The 20,905-nt window shown below is 42.1% G+C and overlaps 2 protein-coding genes across 2 annotated transcripts; one reads left to right on the forward strand and one right to left on the reverse strand.

The window, feature by feature from the left end:
• Positions 1 to 7,365: 7,365 nt before the first annotated feature.
• On the reverse strand, positions 7,366 to 19,058 carry LOC131000161 (pleiotropic drug resistance protein 2-like). Its single transcript, XM_057925941.1, has 20 exons — positions 18,500 to 19,058; positions 18,295 to 18,415; positions 17,969 to 18,057; positions 17,717 to 17,801; positions 17,259 to 17,549; positions 17,093 to 17,183; positions 11,195 to 12,095; positions 10,943 to 11,103; positions 10,726 to 10,829; positions 10,463 to 10,619; positions 10,284 to 10,361; positions 10,072 to 10,196; positions 9,665 to 9,997; positions 9,285 to 9,575; positions 9,117 to 9,200; positions 8,883 to 9,016; positions 8,552 to 8,779; positions 8,275 to 8,446; positions 7,947 to 8,201; positions 7,366 to 7,859 (listed from the first exon to the last, which is right to left on the reverse strand). Exons 1-20 carry the CDS (start codon positions 18,865 to 18,867, stop codon positions 7,587 to 7,589), a joined length of 4,341 nt encoding a protein of 1,446 aa, XP_057781924.1. The 5' UTR covers positions 18,868 to 19,058; the 3' UTR covers positions 7,366 to 7,586.
• LOC131000162 (uncharacterized) lies at positions 12,372 to 13,889 on the forward strand. The gene is made up of 2 exons (XM_057925942.1): positions 12,372 to 13,232; positions 13,772 to 13,889. Exons 1-2 carry the CDS (start codon positions 12,572 to 12,574, stop codon positions 13,807 to 13,809), a joined length of 699 nt encoding a protein of 232 aa, XP_057781925.1. The 5' UTR covers positions 12,372 to 12,571; the 3' UTR covers positions 13,810 to 13,889.
• Positions 19,059 to 20,905: the final 1,847 nt, after the last annotated feature.

The raw sequence follows: 20,905 nt of genomic DNA on the forward strand, positions 1-20,905 counted from the left end.
ACCCACAAAGCTTTAAGCAGTCTTCTTTCTCTCTTCTTTTTTCCAGCCGCAATGAAAGAAATGAAGTGTTGAAAAATACCTCTCGGATTTGCCGTTTTGATGTCAAGCCATTGAAAGATCTGGTCCCACACCGCCGCTGCTTTCGGACAATAGAGGAACAGGTGTTCCGTCGTTTCCTCACTAGAAACACAGGCATTGCACCATCTCTCCTCCACGCTGATCTGGACATTTCTTCTACTCAGATTATCACATGTTGCCAATCTGTTTCTAAGACATCTCCATGCCGTCACCTTGGCTTTATTTGGTGTTGGGGCCTTCCAAACCTTTGCCATCTCCAAAGGTAAAACTTGTTGCTCCTCTCTTGTTTTTGCCACAATTTCATATGCCGACTTGATTGTGAAGCATCCATCTGGTGTCGCCTTCCAGTTCCATCCGTCTATTACATCTACACAAGGAACAAAATCAGCTATAACCAACTGGAGATCCTCCGCAAACCCTTTCTCCCTCTCCCTTAACTCCCTCCTCCACTCCACCCTCCACACCCACGACCCTCCCTCCCAAAATCCGCTTTCACCAACCAGCCTTTTCTTGTTCAGGCTCAAATTATACAATCTCGGAAACACAAACTTAAGGGGTTTGTCAACCGCCCACACATCCTCCCAAAAGCTGGTATCAAGCCCATCCCCAATTCTTCGCCTCAAATTATTGATGAACCACAGATCTCTCCTTCCTCCTTCCTTATCCACAATTTTCTGCCACCACCCTTTCTGTCCACCTCTTCCCGCCACCGAACATTCACCCCCTTTCCCCCACACTAGCCCCCCATAAATCGATTTGATCACCCTTACCCACAGAGCTTTCCCCTCCCCTAAAAATCTCCAGAGCCACTTACTTAACAGGACCTGATTAAACCAATCGATATTACGAAACCCCAGACCTCCTGAATCCTTGTTTAGGCACAAGGCATTCCACTTGAACCAAGTGATACCCCCCGTCTGTGTGCCTCCTCCCCACAAAAATTTGGAGAACAGTGAATTAAGTTCCTTAATCACCGCTTTAGGTATGAAAGCGAGGGATAATTGATATACCGGAATGGATTGCAACACCGACTTGACTAGAGTAATTCGCCCTGCCAACGAAAGGTGTCTCTTCTTCCAGCTTGCCACTTTGTTTGAAACTTTTTCAATCAAAAACTTCCAATCTCCAACACCATTGCTGCGCCCCCCCACTTTAGTACCCAAGTAGTTGCACGGAAAGGAACCGATCTTGCACATGAGGAGCGATGCCCATCTCCTCTCAACTGCCTCATCCACTCCCACTGTCAGAAGACAACTTTTGTCGAAATTTACAGCTAAACCCGAGGCGAACTGAAAGAGAATCAGGAGTTTTTTTACGCTCTCCATATTCCTGTCATCTGCCTCCAACAAGAAGATAGTATCGTCCGCGTACTGTAGATGTGAAATGGGCACTTTATCCTTGCCAATCTTCGCCGGGACCAGGAACTGCCTCTCCGTTGCTCTTTCAATGAACTCGTTAAGGCCTTCCGCCACGATAAGGAACAGGAAAGGTGACAACGGGTCACCCTGTCTCAAACCTCTCTCCATTTTGAATTCTCCCGTCGATGACCCGTTCACCAATACACTTGCCATTCCAGATTCCAGACACCCTTTAATCCACTTCCTCCAAACTCCGTCAAAGTTAAGTCGATCGAGAAGCATATCCAAGAAATCCCATTGCACAGAGTCGTATGCTTTTGCGAAGTCAATCTTGAAGAAAATACGGCCCACTCTCTTCTTTTTTGCCTCAAAAATAGCTTCATTCAGGATAACCACCCCATCTAGGATGAAGCGACCCTTGACAAAAGCACTTTGATTATCGGAAATGATCGACCCCATAACCCTCTTCAATCTCTCAGCCAGGATTTTAGCCACAATTTTGAACAAGCTAGTGATCAGAGAAATTGGGCGAAAATCATCGAGCGACCCAGCCCCTTCTTTCTTCGGAATCAAAACAATAAAAGAGGCGTTACCACCTTTCGGTATTTTGCCGCTTTCATGAAATTCCTTCAAAACCTGGAGTAAGTCCTCTTTAACCACGTGCCACGCCGCTCTCCAGAATGTGAAGTTAAATCCATCGGGTCCCGGACTCTTGTCTCCACTACAGCTCCAAACTGCTTCTTTAATCTCGTCCAGATCAAAATCCCTGATCAACCACTGCCTCTCGTCATTTGAAATTTTCCTCCTCATGAAGTCTAGGGGGAAATCGGGCATCAGTCGTTCTTTCCTTTTGAAAAAAGCTTCAAAATGATTTCTCACTCTTGCTTTAACCTCTTCCGGTTTAGATATCCACGAGTTATCAAAGAGCATTCCGCCAATCTCGTTTTTAACACGTCTCCCACGAATTGCCCTATGGAAAAAACCCGAATTAGTGTCTCCCTCTTTGAGCCATTTGATTTTGGCTTTCTGTTGCAGCATCATCTGTTTATTCTTCAGTTGAAGGGAGAGCAGGGCTTGAATCTCATTTCTCCTAATCACCTCTGATTCTTCAAGACCTCTCTGTTCGTCCACCTTATCCTTCTCTTGAAGTTCCTTCTGAAGTTCTTTAATTTTGTGATCAATCTCACCGAACGATGTCCGATTCCACACCTTCAAGGCCTCTTTGAGTTTCTTCAGTTTCTCCTTAACCTCAAAAAAGCTCCATCCCCCCACCTTAGTCCCTGTCCAAACCTGCTTGACCATCTCCTCGAACTCCGAATGATTCACCCATGCATTGAGGAACCGAAAAGGTCTTGGTCCCCAATCCTCCGATCTTGTAGTGAGAATAATCGGACAGTGATCCGAAATTGAACGTTGAAGTCCTCGTGCCGACGTCCGTTCCCAAGCAGCCAGCCAATTCTCATTAACGAGGAAGCGATCAATCTTACTCTTGCACTTTCCATTTGGTTTGTGCCAAGTAAACTTCCGGCCTTGAGTTTTAATTTCCTCCAAATCGTTCTCCTGGATAAATTCTTCAAAACTTCTTGCATCAGCCGCGCCAAACGTCTCCCCACTGCCCACACGTTCATCCCTCCTCCTAACTGAGTTAAAGTCGCCCAAGATACAGACACTCCTATCCGTATTTTGTTCCACAATTGAGCTTAAGACATCCCACAAGATCCGCTTATCCCCTGTGCCTACTGGTGCGTACACGTTGATGATGCAACATAAAATATCACCCTCCTTGTACCTACCATTCACCACCACCGCCCCCGGTAAATCCCACGTACTAGAAGCTTCGAAAACCTCCCTATTCCACAAGCATACAATTCCTCCTGCCCTTCCCTCCGAATTCCTAATCGCTCTGTCTGTATAATTAGACCCCCACCAAGATTTACAGAACAAATCCCTGAACACCTCCATCTTTGTCTCCTGCAAGCAACAAAAATCGATCTTCTGCCCTTTCACCAAATCAGTAACATCTCTCTGCTTCGCAACACTCCCCAAGCCCCGAATGTTATAAGATAACAAATTCATTAAACATTCCTCAAAATACTCCTAGCATTTACGCAAGAAAGAAAATTACCTTGCGCCTCAATCTGTCGAGCAACATCTTCGTCTGGAATTTGACTTGAAAGCCCGATCTTCTTTTCAAAATCCCAGATCTGCTGACCTGAAATTTGCTCCCCAACTGTCGTCTCCTGCCCTTCTTCGTTCTCCCCCTCTCTTTCCTGCTCTGCCACTTCCTCCCCCCTTCCATCAATTGGCTCTAAATCTGAAATGAAGTGTTCCCATTTCTCTTTCTCCCTGGCTCTATTCTTTTTCTTTTCTCTCCCTTTTTTTCCTTTTGAATTTTGTTCATCAAACCTTTTGCTTTGCTTTGAATACCTTTTGCTTTGCTTTGAACGACTTTCTTCCTCAGAGCTTAATATCTGAAGCTCGTTGACTTCGATCCTTTGCCCTTCCTCATTCCACGCCTTGTCCTCCACCACATTTTTGGCACCTTGACAATCACTGTACACGACTGAATCGGATTCTTCCCTTTTCGGAATAGCGCTTCTATTCTCTCCTTGCGCTTGGGTCGACATTAAAGTATGACCTCCCTCATAAACGCTTCTTCCTGGCCCATCAAGAGAATCACCAGTAAAGCCACCAGTTGGACTTTTTTCCTGTACATTCTGAAAGTCGGTCCAATTCTGTTCCTCCAAAATCTGATTTGGACTTTGAAAAGCGTGGCAGTCCATCTGCCCATCCTTAACGAATGGCTGAGTCTCACCTTCGACCTCAACCAAATTCAAAAGCATTTTCGATCCTCCCTTCACCGCCCCCTCATAATTAGTTTCCTCAACAAACGTGTCTTCAACGGTTTGGATCAAAGGAGACGAAACGATGATTTCTTGGAGAACCGAAACATCACCATCCCTTTCACCGCTCTCGTTCCGATCTCCGAAGGTTGCAGATGTCGGATCCATGGAGTCCTCCCCGCTCGTCCATCCCGAATCCGACCCCGAATCCTCGAGCTCCGACTCTCCGATCATGGAAGTGAAAGGATTCTCGTGAATTTCCTCAATGCGGAACGTGAACCTTGCTCCATTAATACAACACTCCGTCACTTGATCAATGGATCTAAGGCCCGTGGATATTTGAATCAAAGCAACATCCAATTTTTCTTTTTCTTTCGTCTTCTCATGCATCTTCAACACCCGACCGAACTTTGCAGTTGCCAACTCAAAGAAACGAGGATTCCATGCATGTAGTGGAATCCCGGCCCACCTCGTCCACACAACTCGTTGTTGAAACACATCCACAACGTTCCATTTCCTCTTCCATTGAAACCAGAACTCACTCTATTCATCCATCTCCGTTAAAACTTTTTCTGTTGGCGCGTCGCAGACACTACGAATCAACACCAAATTTCCTCCCATCGTCGTCACTTTCAGTTTGCCAGCACTTTCACTATTGATTTCCTCATTAATCTCTTCCCACAAGAACTCATCTTTGATGAAACCCGTGAAAGCTCCATCTAGCCATCGTGTTTCCTCATCCGAAGTTTTAAACTGAAGCAAATCTGAAAGTCCTGACTCTCCTTCTTTGGATCCAGTGAGTACCTCCTTAAAAGAAACCCCCATCATCCTTTTTGCGGCATGCACGAGCTTTGGCTTTTCTGGCTTTCTACCTGCGTCAGATTCTATTCCCTTCCCTTTACTTCGTTGGACCTTCACTTCTCTCTCGAATCTCGGTTTGAACACCCTAATTTTATAGCTCCCAATCCACAACTTATTCAACTGCACTAGCAAACCGTCCCTATCTTCCACATCTTCGAAGCGAACAAAACCGAAAGGTTTCCCTTTTTTGTCTCTCTTTCTTGGACAAAAGATGTCTGTCGGTTCTCGCACGGAACCGAACTTTCTCCTCAAAAAATCGAAGCTACATTCTTCTGGAATGTTGTTGAAAAAGAATGTAACTCTTTTTGCTTCATTCTCGTCTCTTTCTTTCCAATGTTTCGAAAACCTTTGAGTCTTTTGGTTTAACTGCTTCTTCACCATCCCATCTTCTCCGGTCCTCACCACCCCTCGTCTCCTCACCTCTCTCCATACCTCATCTCCCATCTCTTAAATTGGAACTATTCTGCCATTATCATTTACCAACAATCTGTCATCACCCTTCACTCAACTCCAACAACAACCAATCAGTTGAACACAATCGAGGTAATTTGCTATCTCGAGCACTCAATTCAGTTCGCATCCATATTTAGCATAATCACAGTTCATCTACCTCAAATAGCCATGGGATGCTTTACAACAGAAGGATGTATATGCCTCACACTCATGCACTCTAGAATAGCAAGTTATAAGAACTTCCCCAATCCTTATCAACTAGAATTTTCGACAGGAATTGATAGAGTTAGACTTAGCTTTAGGTAGAAGGCCGACTGCCCAAGGAAACGGCGAACCCCAACTGCCGGAACGGAGAATGAAAGACGGCGAACTTTTTTCCTTGGACGGTTCAGCAGAAGAACAGGGGAGAAGAGCGCCGTAATTGTGTGCGCTGGCAGACCCTTCTCTTCTCCGGCGAGACTCTCTCTCTCGTCTCTCACTGAAAAACTCAGCCTGGTATCTGGGACGATGATGGAACAGATCTGGGACGGCGGCTGAGCTCTGAACGGCGGCTGGCGGTGCGCACGAAGGTCGAGATTGAAGGCTTGTAAGAATTGATCCCAAATTTTTATTCTTAAGAGATGATGGACATTAATTAATGTTGGAGTTCATAGGGGTAAGTTCTTTTTGACTTGGGTTTAAAGTCTGCTTGTCTAAATAGACAATAAGAGTTTACCCACTTAAACATCAAAATGGAAATAAATTGAAAGACTTAGGTGCCAAGACAAAGTAGGAGAGAAATTCTCTCTTTATCCGTTAATTATTACATTTCATGCTGAGGCTTGTGTTACAAACTTCAACTTTTCCAACTTTTTCTTTGTTTCTGTTGTCTGAAATTGTGTGTTTTTCTCATGTTGATTTTTAGCAGAAAATCCACACATATCAACTAAAAGAAAAGATTTGCTACTCTTTCCGACCAATTTTTTCGATTTTTAATGGGTTTGTTTTCAAGGTAGAACAGTTGAAAGAACCATAATTTTGAATAGACGAATATGTGTGTTGCTACTTTTAAGATTGTGCATAAAATATTTGGTTGTGAGGTTGTATTAATAATGTGCCAATTGAGAACTTGTCTTGCGTAAAGTAGATATTATTGTTATTTCTTATTGCCAAATCGTTGTTTTATTTAATTTTTCATCATTATTTAGGCCCACATTTATTCTGAATGTTAGTAACAAATTTGAAAGCAATTGTACGAGGCAGATTGTCTAGATTTCCATCATAAAGTTTTTAAGGAAACGATTCTTTTTTTTTTCTCCTGCTTTTTCCGTACTATTTTTTTGTCTGAACTAATTTTAATTTGAAGCATTCAAGAAGCAGTCAAAAGCCATCGAATCAAAGCAAATTCAAGAAATTAAATGGAAATTGTACCGTTTGTAAATTATAAATTTACAAATTCATTAAATTAAATTAAGAACTATACAAAGTGTTCCATGTATATTGCGCGAGTGTAAACGTAATAATCACCGTGCATCGTATGTGAGATACGTTAATAATAAAAATATCCATCGTACAAAACACAACAGAGCTCATGAGTCATAATTATTAGTAGGAAACTATTTTCATTTCTTTTGGAATGTAAAAAACATTGTCCACATTTATGCATCAATCACATGCTTCATAATCATGGACACAGCCTAAAGCTTCCTATTTTTAGAGGCAATTATTTATGTGAAATCATTTACTGCAAGCTTACTTGAATTTCATCATTTATGACAAGAATGCAGCAAAACTAAATCAAAACCAAAACTTGGATAAATCACTCAAAAAGAATTGATTCCATGTGATACAAAAAACAAATACAGAAGTAACACCAAAGGAAAAGAATAGCAAAGCTATACAACACAAGAAAAATGGCTTCCTACACAGCCTAACATATGCACACTGCAGCCTAATGGATGTTTAAATTAAAATCTATAAATTGTGAAAATGCTTCCAATGGAAGAAAACCTCATCATCTCCTTTGGAAGTTGAGGTACTTGATGCCGTAGGCGAAGACGAAGAAGAAGAGGAGAACCCAGCCAACATGGGCAATCACAACAGGGATAAGGAAATCATGATCATAGCCCAAGTTATCTTTAAGGAAATCATTCACCCTTACTTTTGTAAGGGATCCGGGGAGCTCGATCTCGTTTGTCAGATCGCCTACCAGAGAAGCGAAAATGCCGTAGATAGTCCAGGCAACTGGAGAAGCCCAGTAGTACCACCTCCACCAGATTGGGATAAGCTGGCATTGAAACAACACATTTTAGAATATTGAGTGAAAAATATCCAAGTAAATATATTTGGAATGTTTTGAAGATATTATGCATACCGGGCGTGGGACGAGGAAGCCGGAGAACAAGTTCCAGAAGCTGAGGAAGAAGGAGGAGACAATGGCAGCAACTTGGAAGCCCGGAGTCAGTGCAACAACCATCATTCCATACATTGAGAAGTAGGTGAAGCACATGAATATGAAGTAGTAGAAATAGAAGAATTTCTCTACAGACCATGGGAATCCGATCATGGCGTATAGTATCAGAGAGTAACCTAATGTCTGAATCGCGATGTAGACTGTCTCTATCGCGACCTGCACGCCAACACAGACAGACATCAACATAAGTTTTTACTAAGCAGAGAGTGTTTGTTTTCTTCTCTGTTACCTGTGCAAATGCATAGGGCAGCTCTGAATACATTCCTGCAGCTCTTTCGCGGTAGAACACAGTCCTCTCAATCGCGACCACAGATTGAACAGCAGAAGCATTCGTGGCTCCGAGGAAAAGCACAGCAGCATAAGTAGCTCCGAGCAGATTGAGCAAGTCTTGCTGTCTATTTCTGTTGCAAAGAATTCACCAAAATTGTGTTGTTGGTTTAGAAATACTCCAAAAACTACCTAAAACACTATTGAGATCAAAGAATTAATTTGGGTGGCTGGCTTACATTTGACCCCCTTTATCCCAGAAGATAACACCAAACATGACACCAATGATGGTCGTTGTGAAGAAACGAATGGCGTTGAACTCTGAGTTCCTCCAGTATGACTGGTTTTGCTTCCAGAAGCAAGCATTGCACTGAGTTAAGAATGACCGCGAATACTGTGTGGGGAAGTAGAGCTCTTTCGACCCCGGTGCTGGTGTGCTTAGCTCCTTGATCAGTTCCTGGTTCCTCCTGATGAATTTTCAACAACAAGATTCACAAATTCACTTGTTAGCCGCCTGAAAGCAAATATATTACGAGCAATGTGAAGAGCGTCGTCTCATTCATCACTTACTGATAAAGGCTAGAGTTGGCGTAGATCTCTGCAAAATCAACACCAAGTTGAGCTTCAGCAGCAGGGGAGCTGACCTCCAACATCCAAGTAGCTGGATTGTAGCCATCTTTAATCTTTGGAACATCAGGCACAGCCTACATTGTCCCACATATATCAATACATCAGCCTACAAATACTAAATATTTTTGAGGATTTAATAGTGTTATATTAGCCTAAGAGAAGCAGAAAATGCACCTCAAAATATTCAACAAGTTTGTGAGACTGACGGCCGAGAGGTCCAGCATAGATAACTTGCCCTCCTCTCTTCATCAGTAGTAGCTGCAAGAACAACCATTGTAACTAACTACACACCGATCTCTGCAGAAATTATTGCCAAGATACAGAGTAGGAAGATCTTCTTACCTCATCAAAAGCTTCGAAGATATCTATGCTAGGTTGATGGATGGTGCAAACAACTGTTCGTCCCGTATCCACCGTGTTCCTCACTGTGCGCATGACAATGGCAGCAGCTCGTGCATCGAGCCCTGATGTGGGCTCGTCCATGAATATTATGGAGGGATTGGCAACCAACTCGACAGCAATAGTCAGCCTCTTCCTCCGCTCAGTCGAAAGGCCATTCACTCCGGGAAGTCCGACGAGTGCATTCCTCAAAGGGTTAAGCTCCACCAAGTCCATCACCTCCTCCACAAACATCTGAAACAGAGAAAGCAGAGCTTCTACTATCAGACAACAATGCTCGTGTTTCTGCCAACTACGACATGTATGTGTGCTTTGCAGGTTACCTTTCGTGTTTCTTTCTTCACGTCTGCAGAGAGACGCAGCCAGGCAGAGTAGAGGAGCGATTCGTACACGGTAACATAAGGCGAATGGATGTCGTTCTGCTCACAGTATCCACTGACTCGAGCAAATGTTTCTTGGTTCTTTGCGTAGCCAGAGATGTTTATGGTTCCTTCAATGTAGCCTCCGGTCTTTCTACCGGCCAACACATCCATCAACGTCGTCTTTCCTGCTCCACTGACGCCTACCAACGCTGTTAGCACACCAGGCCTGAAAGCACCACTAACATCTCGCAGCAACTGAAGCCTGTCTTCTTCAACCCCCTGAGTTTTCATTTCCTGAAATGCAATAGTCTCACAAGTCAGCAATCGACACACTCTTATAGTATATATTCCGAGGAAGACAAACGTACAGCTGGCATGTCGACATAGTAGTTCACGTGATTGAATGTAAGAGAGAGGGGCTGAAATGGCAAAACCATCCCTCTTCGCGGTTCACTGGCGCCTGTGCTGGTGTTTCTAATGGCCATTTGCACACCTGAAATCACACCTTTTTAGCTGACAGTTAATGATCCATGATTTATATATTACTCGTACAATCTCTTTTGTAAAACAAGCTGCATACCTTCAAGATTAGTATGTTGACGCTTTTTCCCACTCTTGTCGTTGTCATCTGATATGATGGTCTTATTGTCAACCATAGCTGAGAAAGAGCACCAAACAGTGTTAATAGGCAGCCTCCCTCACAAGTTACTACAAGGATGAGATTTGATACACGAACTAAATGGACTAAAAATTGCTTACGTTTCAAGTATGTCAAGGCGAAGATGAAGAGAATGTTGAATAGAAAAGAGAATGTGAAAAGAGCTATGATGCATATCCAGTACCACGACTCGGTGGTAAATAAACCTCTGTCCCTCAGAAGGGTCTTTCCAACTGTGTTTTCAGTGCCATTGGTAGGCTGAAATGAATCAAAATTTATGGTTACACCAATGTTAGTTTTTGTGATGTAGCTTTGAAAAATCAAATTTCTATCGAATATTATGCAACTGTTCTTGAGAACTTACTGAACTCCATCTCTCAGAAAGGAACTCATTAATGGCAATAGCATTCTGTCCATACATCATAGGAGAGATGTAGTATCCCCATATCATCCAATCTTTGATATCATCTGAGAAATTCAAAAGAAGATCGAGTTAGTGATAGCATTTTTCTAGATTGAATAGCTTACAGCTAGCTTTACATGAGGGATGACTTCATTAAACAATATAATTTGTTGCGGACCTCTTGAAACGACGAAGCCTCCCAGCACGAAAACCAGCAGCAAAGTGAAGCTTCCAAGAACATTGGCAGTAACCATGGTTCTTCCAGCTGCTGCAATGAAACGGAACAAAGAGAGAGCCATTTGGTGCACCCCGATAAACGCCAAGAGTTGTTTGAAAAACCTGTGATCGCGAAACATATCTAGCATTAGCCAACACCACATCACATATTTGTACTTGCATAGTCTCCAAATCATGTGATTTTATGTCTTACCTAGCTGCAGAAGGTGCAAAGCCGATGGTGTAGTATGTAAGGACGACCCACAGTCCAGACTCGACCACAGAGATAGGAATCCGTAGCGCCCAAAATGGCAAAGCAAAAGCCCAAGCAGGATAGAACAAAGAGTCCCTCTGTTTGTAGAACACAGGAAGCCTGAAAACAGTCATGGCGAGCTCTTGCATCCCGTTGAACATGATATTGATGAGACTGAAGAACAATGCACCCCAAAACTTGGCAGCATCTTCGAGTTTACCAGACTTCATCTCAGTTCTCAAGAAAACTGTCATGGCAATGAATGCCATGATAGTGATTTGTGTAGTCTTGAAGATGTACACAAACGAGCTGCGCTTCATCAGGAGCCATTCTCTTGAGAAGCAGGCCCTGAAAAGCTCCCAGTTGGAGATACCGTATTTCTCCTTCACCAACGCTGCAGGATGCATACGCGTCTTATCATATGGGACACGAAGCTCTGCAGCAAGCTGTTGCCCAATGTGGAAAGAATTATAGCCCTCTACAAACTCGGGTACGGATACATAATGGTAAGGCTGATCCTTTCTGCACCAGTACTGTTCTTGATCGTTTTTAGAAGTGACTTCTTGCAGAAAGTCTGCAACTCCCTTCCTCTCTGGACATTTGAATCCCATGAACTCAAAGAATTCGAGAACATTCTCCCGTGGCCCCTGGTAGACTATCTGGCCATCCGAGATGAGGATCACATCATCAAAAAGATCGAACGTCTCAGGAGCAGGCTGCAAGAGAGAGATCACCATGGTTACATCCATGATGTGAACCATCTGTCTCATGAATTTTATGATCTGGAACGTGGTGGAACTATCCAGTCCAGTCGATATCTCATCCATGAAGAATGCTTTTGCTGGCCCTACCAACATTTCCCCTGCATTTACCACAAACGGCATTGGAATTTGTCGAAGCAGTAAACAAAATGCAGTTGTTGTTGAGAATAAAAAGTCAGCAGACAAATAAAGTTAGTCAAAAGATAAAGTTAGTCAAAAGATAATCAAGGATCCCTTAATTATAGGGATCCTCATGATGGTGTAGGAATCCTCATGATGTTGTAGGAATCCTCATGATGTTGTAGAAGCAAATATTAAATATGATCTCCCTTCCAACACTATAAATGGGGGAAGTGTATCATCAGAAGATATAAGAAATACAATTACAATCTTTAGCTTCTCTTTCTCTATGCATTATGATGATACAATGTTTCAACATGGTATCAGAGCAGGTTTAACCATAGGTACTCAGAAACGAATCATCATCGTTCATAATCCAAAACCAAAACATTCTTAGCCAATTCAAATCAGTTTGTGGAGTAACTCACCGGCGACAGTTTCGATCGCCATTCCAAAAATGAAGAGAGCTTCCAAAACCAGCGGCAGCGGCAAGCCCAACGCCCCTCACAAAGACCTCCCCAACCTCGCCGCCAAGCCCAAGAAGAAGAAGTCCAAGCAGAAGCCCACCCCTCCCTCGCCGTTAAAGGACGAGAGCGCCGCCGACGAGCCTACCCCGCCGCCTAAGATCAAGGTCTACCTGCCCAAGCCAATCAGGGTGTCGTCGGCCTTCTCCCGCAGTAACAGCTACGACAGCTTGGCCTCCAACAGCGACGGCGAGAAGCCCGCCGAGGAGCTCTCCTACATGCCGCTGCAGTGGCCGCCGATATTCGAGAGAGGAAGAGGAGAAAACTCAACCGGCTACCCGACTACCGGCTCGGCAACTGACGTTGACGGCCGGAAAAACGACAGAACGAAGGCGAGAAGCGCGGCTGCCGGCGTAGACGGCCGAGATGGCCGAGGACACAACAGCTCGGCGTCAGCCGGCGCCTCTGTCGGTGTAGATGGCCGAGGACGCAACAGTTCGACCACTGCCGGCTTCTCCGCCGGCGTTAATGGCCGAACAACCGAGAAAAATGGTGAAGGTGGAACCAAGGGAGAGAAAGAGGTGGAGAGAATCGGTCAAAGGGAGAAAGAGGCGTGTGGAATTGGTCAAAAGGAAAAAGAGGCGCATGATTTAGGTATAGGGTTTGATGATTATTCATCAAACCCTCCCACTTTTCCATTATCTCAAATTCAGTCCCCTATTTTCAGTAAATTACAAAAGAAACCCCATTCTTTTGAGTCTAGTCCCTCAAGTTTATGGAAATCCCAAAATGAACCCCATGATATTCAAAACAGCCCAATAGTTATGCCCAACTCAAATTTTGACCCAAAACTATCTGAAAATTCGAAAATAATCTCCACTGCATGTCAAGTGTCAAATAAACAAGTCAGTAGAAAAACAAATTGGATTTTTGATTGTGGGGCTACAGACACTATGACTTTTGACAAATCAGATATACTTGAGTCATCAAAATCCTTTAGAACTCATGTACAAACTGCTAATGGTGACTTAACTCAAGTAGAAGGGGCCGGAACTATAGAAATCTCCCCAACCTTGCGATTATCCAATTGTCTATATGTTCCGTCCCTATCTCATAAGTTGTTGTCAATTAGTCATGTTACTAAAGAACTCAATTGTACCATGATAATGCATCCTCACTTCTGTTTACTTCAGGATATCAGGACGGGGGAGATTATTGGGCGTGGCACTGAGCGGGATGGATTGTACTATGTGGATGAGATAGCTCAACAAGGCAAGGTGATGCTGGCTCACGGAATTGCTGACCGGGAAGCCTGGCTTTGGCACCGTCGGTTAGGGCATCCATCCATGGGGTATCTTAAGCTTTTATTTCCTAAATTAATAAAAAATGGTGAGAATTTATCTTGTGAAACTTGTGTTTTAGCTAAAAGCCACCGAAAATCTTTTAAGCCTAATGACACACAAGTAAACTCCATATTTTCTCTTGTTCATTCTGATGTTTGGGGTCCTTCACCCGTGGTAGGGGGACAAGGTTTTAAATATTTTCTGTTATTTATTGATGATTGCACTAGGATGACATGGGTATATTTTTTAAAACACAAATCTGAAGTTTTTGAAAAATTTACTCATTTCCATACTATGGTTCAAACTCAGTTTCAGAAAAACATCCAAACCCTTAGAACTGATAATGGAGGGGAATTTGTTAATAATTCCATGAAAATATTTTGTCAAACAAAAGGGATTATTCATCAAACTACTTGCCCCCACACTCCTGAACAAAACGGAGTTGCCGAAAGAAAAAACCGAATTTTACTTGAAATGACTCGTTCTATGATGATTGAGTCTCATGTTCCCTCCTCATTTTGGCCCGAGGCCGTAGCAACCTCGGCTTACCTTATTAACCGTCTCCCTACTAGGACTCTGAAACTTCAAACACCATTACAGAAATTGTCTACTCTGGCCTCCATACCTCTTGCCCTTACACTTCAACCACGGGTCTTTGGGTGCTCTGTTTTCGTTCACATTCCTAAACATGAACGCACCAAATTCTCTCCTTGTGCAGTCAAGTGTGTGTTTGTAGGATATGGAGTTAATCAAAAAGGATATAGGTGTTACAATTCAAAAACCCGTCAAATCATCACCACCATGAACTGTGATTTCCTTGAAACTGAGTATTTTTACGATAACCACCTTACCAGTCAGGGGGAGAGTGAGAGTGAGATCGACTTGTTAAGTTGGTTACCAATGCCAGTCCCGGAAGCAGATCCAACAGAAAAGGTTAACCTAGCCACCGAGCTTACTTCATCCACATCTGAGCAATCCAATCCACCGCCGCCCCAAATATCTTCTTCACCACTGATATCTGAGGTAAGAGATTCTGAACCTATTACTATGATTTCGGGTTCTACTGATCCTGTTTCTCAAGTGGTTGAAGAAGAAGAACAGGAAGTACAGGAGGAGCATACAATGGGTGCAGACAAGGGGAGATATGTGTTACCCCCTAGAAGTACTCGAGGAATTCCTCCTAAACGTTATTCACCAGAAAAGTTTGGGAAGAACTCTCGGTATTCTATTGGGGGTATCGCCAAAGGGAACCTATCCAAAACTGCAGCTGCCTATGAAGTAGCTTTGTATGACGAAGAGATCCCAAAGAATGCGGAACAGGCCTTAAAGATTCCACATTGGAGAGATGCCATGAAGAAAGAAATAAGTGCACTGAATCGAAACCATACATGGGAGAAGTGTAGACTACCAAAGGGGAAGAAAACGGTAGGATGCAAATGGGTCTTCACAATCAAAAGGAAACCGGATGGATCTATTGAGCGTTACAAGGCTCGATTGGTCGCAAAAGGATACACACAGATGTATGGGATCGACTACGAGGAGACCTTCTCACCTGTTGCAAAGATGAACACTGTCAGAGTGCTCCTCTCAATTGCTGCTAATAAGGACTGGGATCTTCATCAGTTCGATGTTACAAATGCTTTCCTTCATGGAGAGCTTGAAGAAGAGAGAGAAGTCTACATGGAGGTGCCTCAAGGTTTTTCAGGAGATTTTGGAGAGGGTGAAGTCTGCAAGTTGAAGAAAACCTTATATGGGCTCAAGCAGTCTCCCAGAGCTTGGTTTGGAAGATTCACCGCAGCCATGAAGAAGTTTGGGTACCAGCAAAGCAACTCAGATCACACTTTATTCTTAAAGAAACGAGGTGATCTGATCTCTTGTTTGGTCATTTATGTTGATGATATGATTATAACAGGGGATGACACAGAGGAGATTCAAAAGTTGAAAGAAAGCTTGTTCAAAGAGTTCGAAATGAAGGACTTAGGAAAACTAAAATACTTCCTCGGAATTGAAGTTCTCAGATCAAAGAAGGGGATCTTCATCAACCAGAAGAAGTATACTCTAGATCTCCTAGCTGAAACTGGGATGCTAGATTGCAAGCCAGCAGAAACTCCTATTATCGTAAATCATGGGCTACAAATTGTGGAAGGAGCTCAGTTAGCCGATCGAGGACAATATCAGCGTCTGGTAGGGAAACTAATCTACCTTTCCCATACTCGACCTGACATTGCTTATGCTGTTGGTGTTGTTAGTCAATTCATGCACCAACCACAGGCTGACCACATGGAAGCTGCGCTCAGAATTGTGAGATATTTGAAGAAGACTTTTGACTATGGAGTGCTGTTCAAAAAGGCTGGACACCTTGAGATACAAGCTTACACCGATGCTGACTGGGCAGGAAACCCGAATGACAGAAAGTCAACAGCTGGATACTTTGCATCTGTGGGAGGAAATCTTGTCTCATGGAGAAGCAAGAAACAAAAGGTAGTTGCTCTCTCAAGTGCAGAATCAGAATTCAGAGGGATCAAGAGTGGGTTAACTGAAGTCCTTTGGCTAAGAAGATTGTTGATGGAATTAGGCCTTCACCCAACGAAGACGTGCAAATTGTACTGCGACAACAAAGCTGCCATCAGCATATCAGAAAATCCTGTTCAACACGACAGAACAAAACATGTCGAAGTGGATAGGCACTTCATCAAGGAAAAGATTGAGGAAAAGATTGTGGAGCTCCCGTTTGTGAGGTCCGAAGATCAGCTCGCTGATATCCTAACCAAAGCTGTAGACTTCAAAAGTTTTTCAGAAGTTCTTTCCAAGTTGAGTATCGGAAATCCCGTCACTCAACTTGAGGGGGAGTGTTGAGAATAAAAAGTCAGCAGACAAATAAAGTTAGTCAAAAGATAAAGTTAGTCAAAAGATAATCAAGGATCCCTTAATTATAGGGATCCTCATGATGGTGTAGGAATCCTCATGATGTTGTAGGAATCCTCATGATGTTGTAGAAGCAAATATTAAATATGATCTCCCTTCCAACACTATAAATGGGGGAAGTGTATCAGCAGAAGATATAAGAAATACAATTACAATCTTTAGCTTCTCTTTCTCTATGCATTATGATGATACAATGTTTCAACAGTTGTTACTACAGAAGATTGAACTCAACTTGGGCTTGCTTACCAGTAGTGACACGCTTCTTTTGTCCACCAGAAATGCCCCTTCTCATATCATCTCCGACCATAATATCTGCGCAGATATCCAATCCCAGAATCTGAAAAATCCACATTCATGTTAGGCTTTTCCTTTGCAGATCAAAATTTAAGGTGTAACGCAAATGCAAAGGAACCTTGAGGGCGTAATCTGTGATCAAGCTCGTCTCCTGGCCAACCACGGCAGTGGCTTTCATGAATGCATCGATCTCAGGATCAGGTTTGATGCCGGCTTCTCTCTCTCTTCTTGACAACTCAGTGAGCAGATCATACCTCGTCCCAACCCCCAAGCATCTGCCTGAGAAATCAAGTGTCTCACGAACCGTCATCTCACCATAGTGGAGATCATTCTGACTGATGTAAGCACAAGTTCTCTGGGGAACAAATTCATGGAACTCGTGGCCGCAGTAGGTGACTTTCCCGGTCACCTGTTCAAGAATGCAATATAAGCTTTAGAGGATCTATTTTGAATATCTAAAACCAACACAAAACAAATAGATAGACTAAAGAAATAAGAGTATTTGCATAGCAAATAGAAAATGTGCAGTTTATACTAAAAACTGAAAGAAGCAGTAGAAAGGGTGCAGCAGCATACCCTCATATCATCATCAGGCTTCCCAGCTAGAGCTTTTAGCAATGTTGTTTTCCCGGAACTCGGTGGCCCGAGAAGCAGTGCCATCCTGAAAACAATTGTATTGCTTCATTTAGAAAAATTACATGAAATGCATTGCAAAAAAAGGGCAATTTCAGCTAGCGTTCGAAATTGGATCAAGGTATGAAGAAAGATGTCAATTCTATTATAGGGGAAAAGAAAAGAAAAGAAAATCTGCTTGATATGTAAGCATACCTTGATGGTCTTACAACACCACTAACATCTTGAAGTATCTGAACAACCCTTTTCTTTGATGGAGACATCCCAATCAGCCCAATTGCTGCCTATTACATCATTATTCCAAACTCAGAACCAACACAAAATTGGATAATTAAAAACTAGTGTTTAATTCCTACATTAAACTGCTGAGTTCTTTTGATCTTTCATCAAATTAAATATTTTGGTGTTGGATCTCAGAGATGCATTATTAGTTGAGTTCAGAGAGAAGAAGCAAAAAAAGTCAAAGTGCTTGAACAAATCAGAATCCAAGAAATTGGGAGATTAGAAGAAATAAAGCACACCTCTAATGAATTGAGCGTTGAGTTGAGCAGAGTTGGAAGCGCTCTTGTTCCGACAAATGCATCTCCCTCAATACTTAGATTCTGGAATTTCACTTCGATCTTCGGAATCTCAATCCCCACCCTGTTAGAATCATCCATCATAAAAAATCAATTGAATATATGCAAAGCAAGAGAGAGAGAGAGAGAGAGAGAGAGAGAGAGAGACCTATCAGTCCTGTTCCTGAGGCTCTGGAGAAACTTCTCATTGTCATCCTCAACAACCCTGAGAATGCTGTCGAGCAACTGCTTCTTATCCTGCGCATCGAGGTTGGTGACGTCGACCTCGGCCTGCACCACCCTGCCGTTGCTGAGCACCTGCTGCAGCATCCCCTTCCTCAGCCGGTCGTACGTCGGCAGCCGCTCTATCGCCGCCCATCTCAGCTCCGCCTCGTCGTCCACGTCCTGCCGCCGCGTGCTGTTCCTCGTGAACACGTCCGGCGGCCCCTGCCACACCTCCTTTATGCTCTGCGACCGCCAGCTCCGCCGGCTGCTCGACGAGGCCCCGAGCTCATCCCTCCCCAACGCCGCCGCCATTAACCACTTCTCTCGGCCACCTTAACTCTCTTCTGCTCGTGCGTAGCTCAAAATGTCGAGGAATTTACAAAAAGAAGAATCAAAAGTTTATATTCACTCTGTCTGCGTAGATGCTTTGCAGAGTTGCAGTTTCTCTCTCACTGAATTTGGCGAAGAAGATTGAGAAATAGAAAAATGCAGAGTGAGAGACGATTTGAACATATATTTATATACACATGCATGTTGCGTGGGGGCCCGCGCGTGTGCCCACGCGCTCGAGTCTGGTCAAATTTGGAAAACTAGGTACAATTAGAGATGCACACTGGTCAAGCATCTGAATGTTAAAGATGAAGTCGTTCGGGTGTTACGCAGCCACTGTAAGCTCGGGAGTAAAATTGCTTCCGATTTGATCCATGATGACGTGGCGATCTCGGATTGGAACGTGGAGTTTGACGTGGTGGTTACCAGCTCATGGGAACTTCTTCTCTCACGTCGTCGTATTGTTGTAAAACGCATCGTGAAGATTCCCACGTTGGCCGTTTTGTTTAGAAGCGCCTCGCCATCTGTCGTTCCGTCTGTTTCTTTAGTAAATTATTTCAATATTTTATACCACTAACGATTTTATTATGTCAGTTAATATTTATTTCAAATAATATTATTTTAAAAATCTTAAACACTAGGCTCAAGGCATTGAATTTCAAATGTAAATCGACAATTTTTATAGTGGACCGAAATGAACTTAAACACATCTTATTTGTTTCTTTTTTTATCATGTAGATGTTTTTCTTCAAGAAATGCATCGAGTGTTGTAATTAACAACAATTTTTTTAAATAATACATAACTATGCATGCAATGATATGTTTTTGCATATATATTAATTACTCCATATAGTAAGATGTAACATGATAAATGCACATTTAGGTATATGTGTTTTTCCTTTTAATCAGGTCAGTCTACTTTTATTCGTTTAAGTTGGAGTTTATCTTCATTTTGGGCTTGATAGAGTTCTTTAAAATTTGAAAGGGTCTACCTTTTAAACTTAAAAAATAAATATAATATCTTATGCATTTCAGTATTTCTTCAACACATACACATGTTATAAAAGTAATTGGGGTCTACAAAATTTATTTTCCTCCATTCGAAAACACTAAACTTCGCTGTTCAATTCTTTTTATAATTAATCGGAGCATGTTAATATGAAACATTTAATTCAATAAGATACTCTAAAGTACCTCCTCCTACTTCATTTAATGTGTGTTTTATTTTTATTTTTTTTGAACTTCACCATGTTTTTTTAGTTGAATGTTACGATTTCAGTTCTTCATCTTAAAACTAGAAACCTTGTATATATATATATTGCTCTACATACCTTGTATGAGCACTTTATGTGAGCACCAATAACGTTTAACCCTCGCTAGTGTTATTTTTTTGTTTTATACATTTATTTTTATTCTAATACTTTATGAATTGTAATTGATATATATCATTGATTTTATAAATTATATAAAAATCAAAGTCCGATTTGTCCTTTTTATTAATTATTTGAAGTTAAAGGGAATATGAACAAATTAAACTTTGATTTTTATGTAATTTATAAAATTAATGATCTCAATAAAAATTTACGAAATATTAGAATAAAAATAAATATATAAAACAAAAAAAATAACACTAACGAGGGCTAAACATGATTGGTGCTCACATAAGATATGTAGCATAACATTTCTCTCTCTATATATATATATATATATTTGCAACATAGGGTATATTTCTTTTTAGGTGCAATGTTATTAGTCATTCTTTGTCCATTTTTTATCAATTGAATCAAATAAATAATATTATTGGATCGACATATTGTTAACAACTTTATGAATTATTGATCTTATTTTTTTGGAAGAGAATTATTAATCTTCTTAATGACGATAATAGTAGTCATCAACTGCGTTCTATATAGACAGAATAATAATTTAGTTTGCTTTTTTACAGATGTGAGGGGAACTTTTAAAGTTATTTTAAGATTCGCTTAAATCCACAAAATGTCAAATAATGAGTAAAATACTT

The sequence above is a fragment of the Salvia miltiorrhiza genome, chromosome 8 (genome assembly GCF_028751815.1).
Source record: "Salvia miltiorrhiza cultivar Shanhuang (shh) chromosome 8, IMPLAD_Smil_shh, whole genome shotgun sequence".
NCBI classification, from domain to species: Eukaryota; Viridiplantae; Streptophyta; class Magnoliopsida; order Lamiales; family Lamiaceae; genus Salvia; species Salvia miltiorrhiza.

Bases quoted from the DNA above. Each gene is read 5' to 3' on its own strand.
- LOC131000162 (XM_057925942.1), top strand. From the start codon at position 12,572: ATGAAGAGAGCTTCCAAAACCAGCGGCAGCGGCAAGCCCAACGCCCCT. The intron at 13,233-13,771 runs GTATAGGGTTTG...TGTTTACTTCAG, and splicing joins AAAAGAGGCGCATGATTTAG to GATATCAGGACGGGGGAGAT.
- LOC131000161 (XM_057925941.1), bottom strand. From the start codon at position 18,867: ATGGCGGCGGCGTTGGGGAGGGATGAGCTCGGGGCCTCGTCGAGCAGC. The intron at 17,802-17,968 runs GTATGCTTACAT...AATTGTTTTCAG, and splicing joins GGTGTTGTAAGACCATCAAG to GATGGCACTGCTTCTCGGGC. The intron at 8,202-8,274 runs GTAACAGAGAAG...GTTGGCGTGCAG, and splicing joins TGCCCTATGCATTTGCACAG to GTCGCGATAGAGACAGTCTA.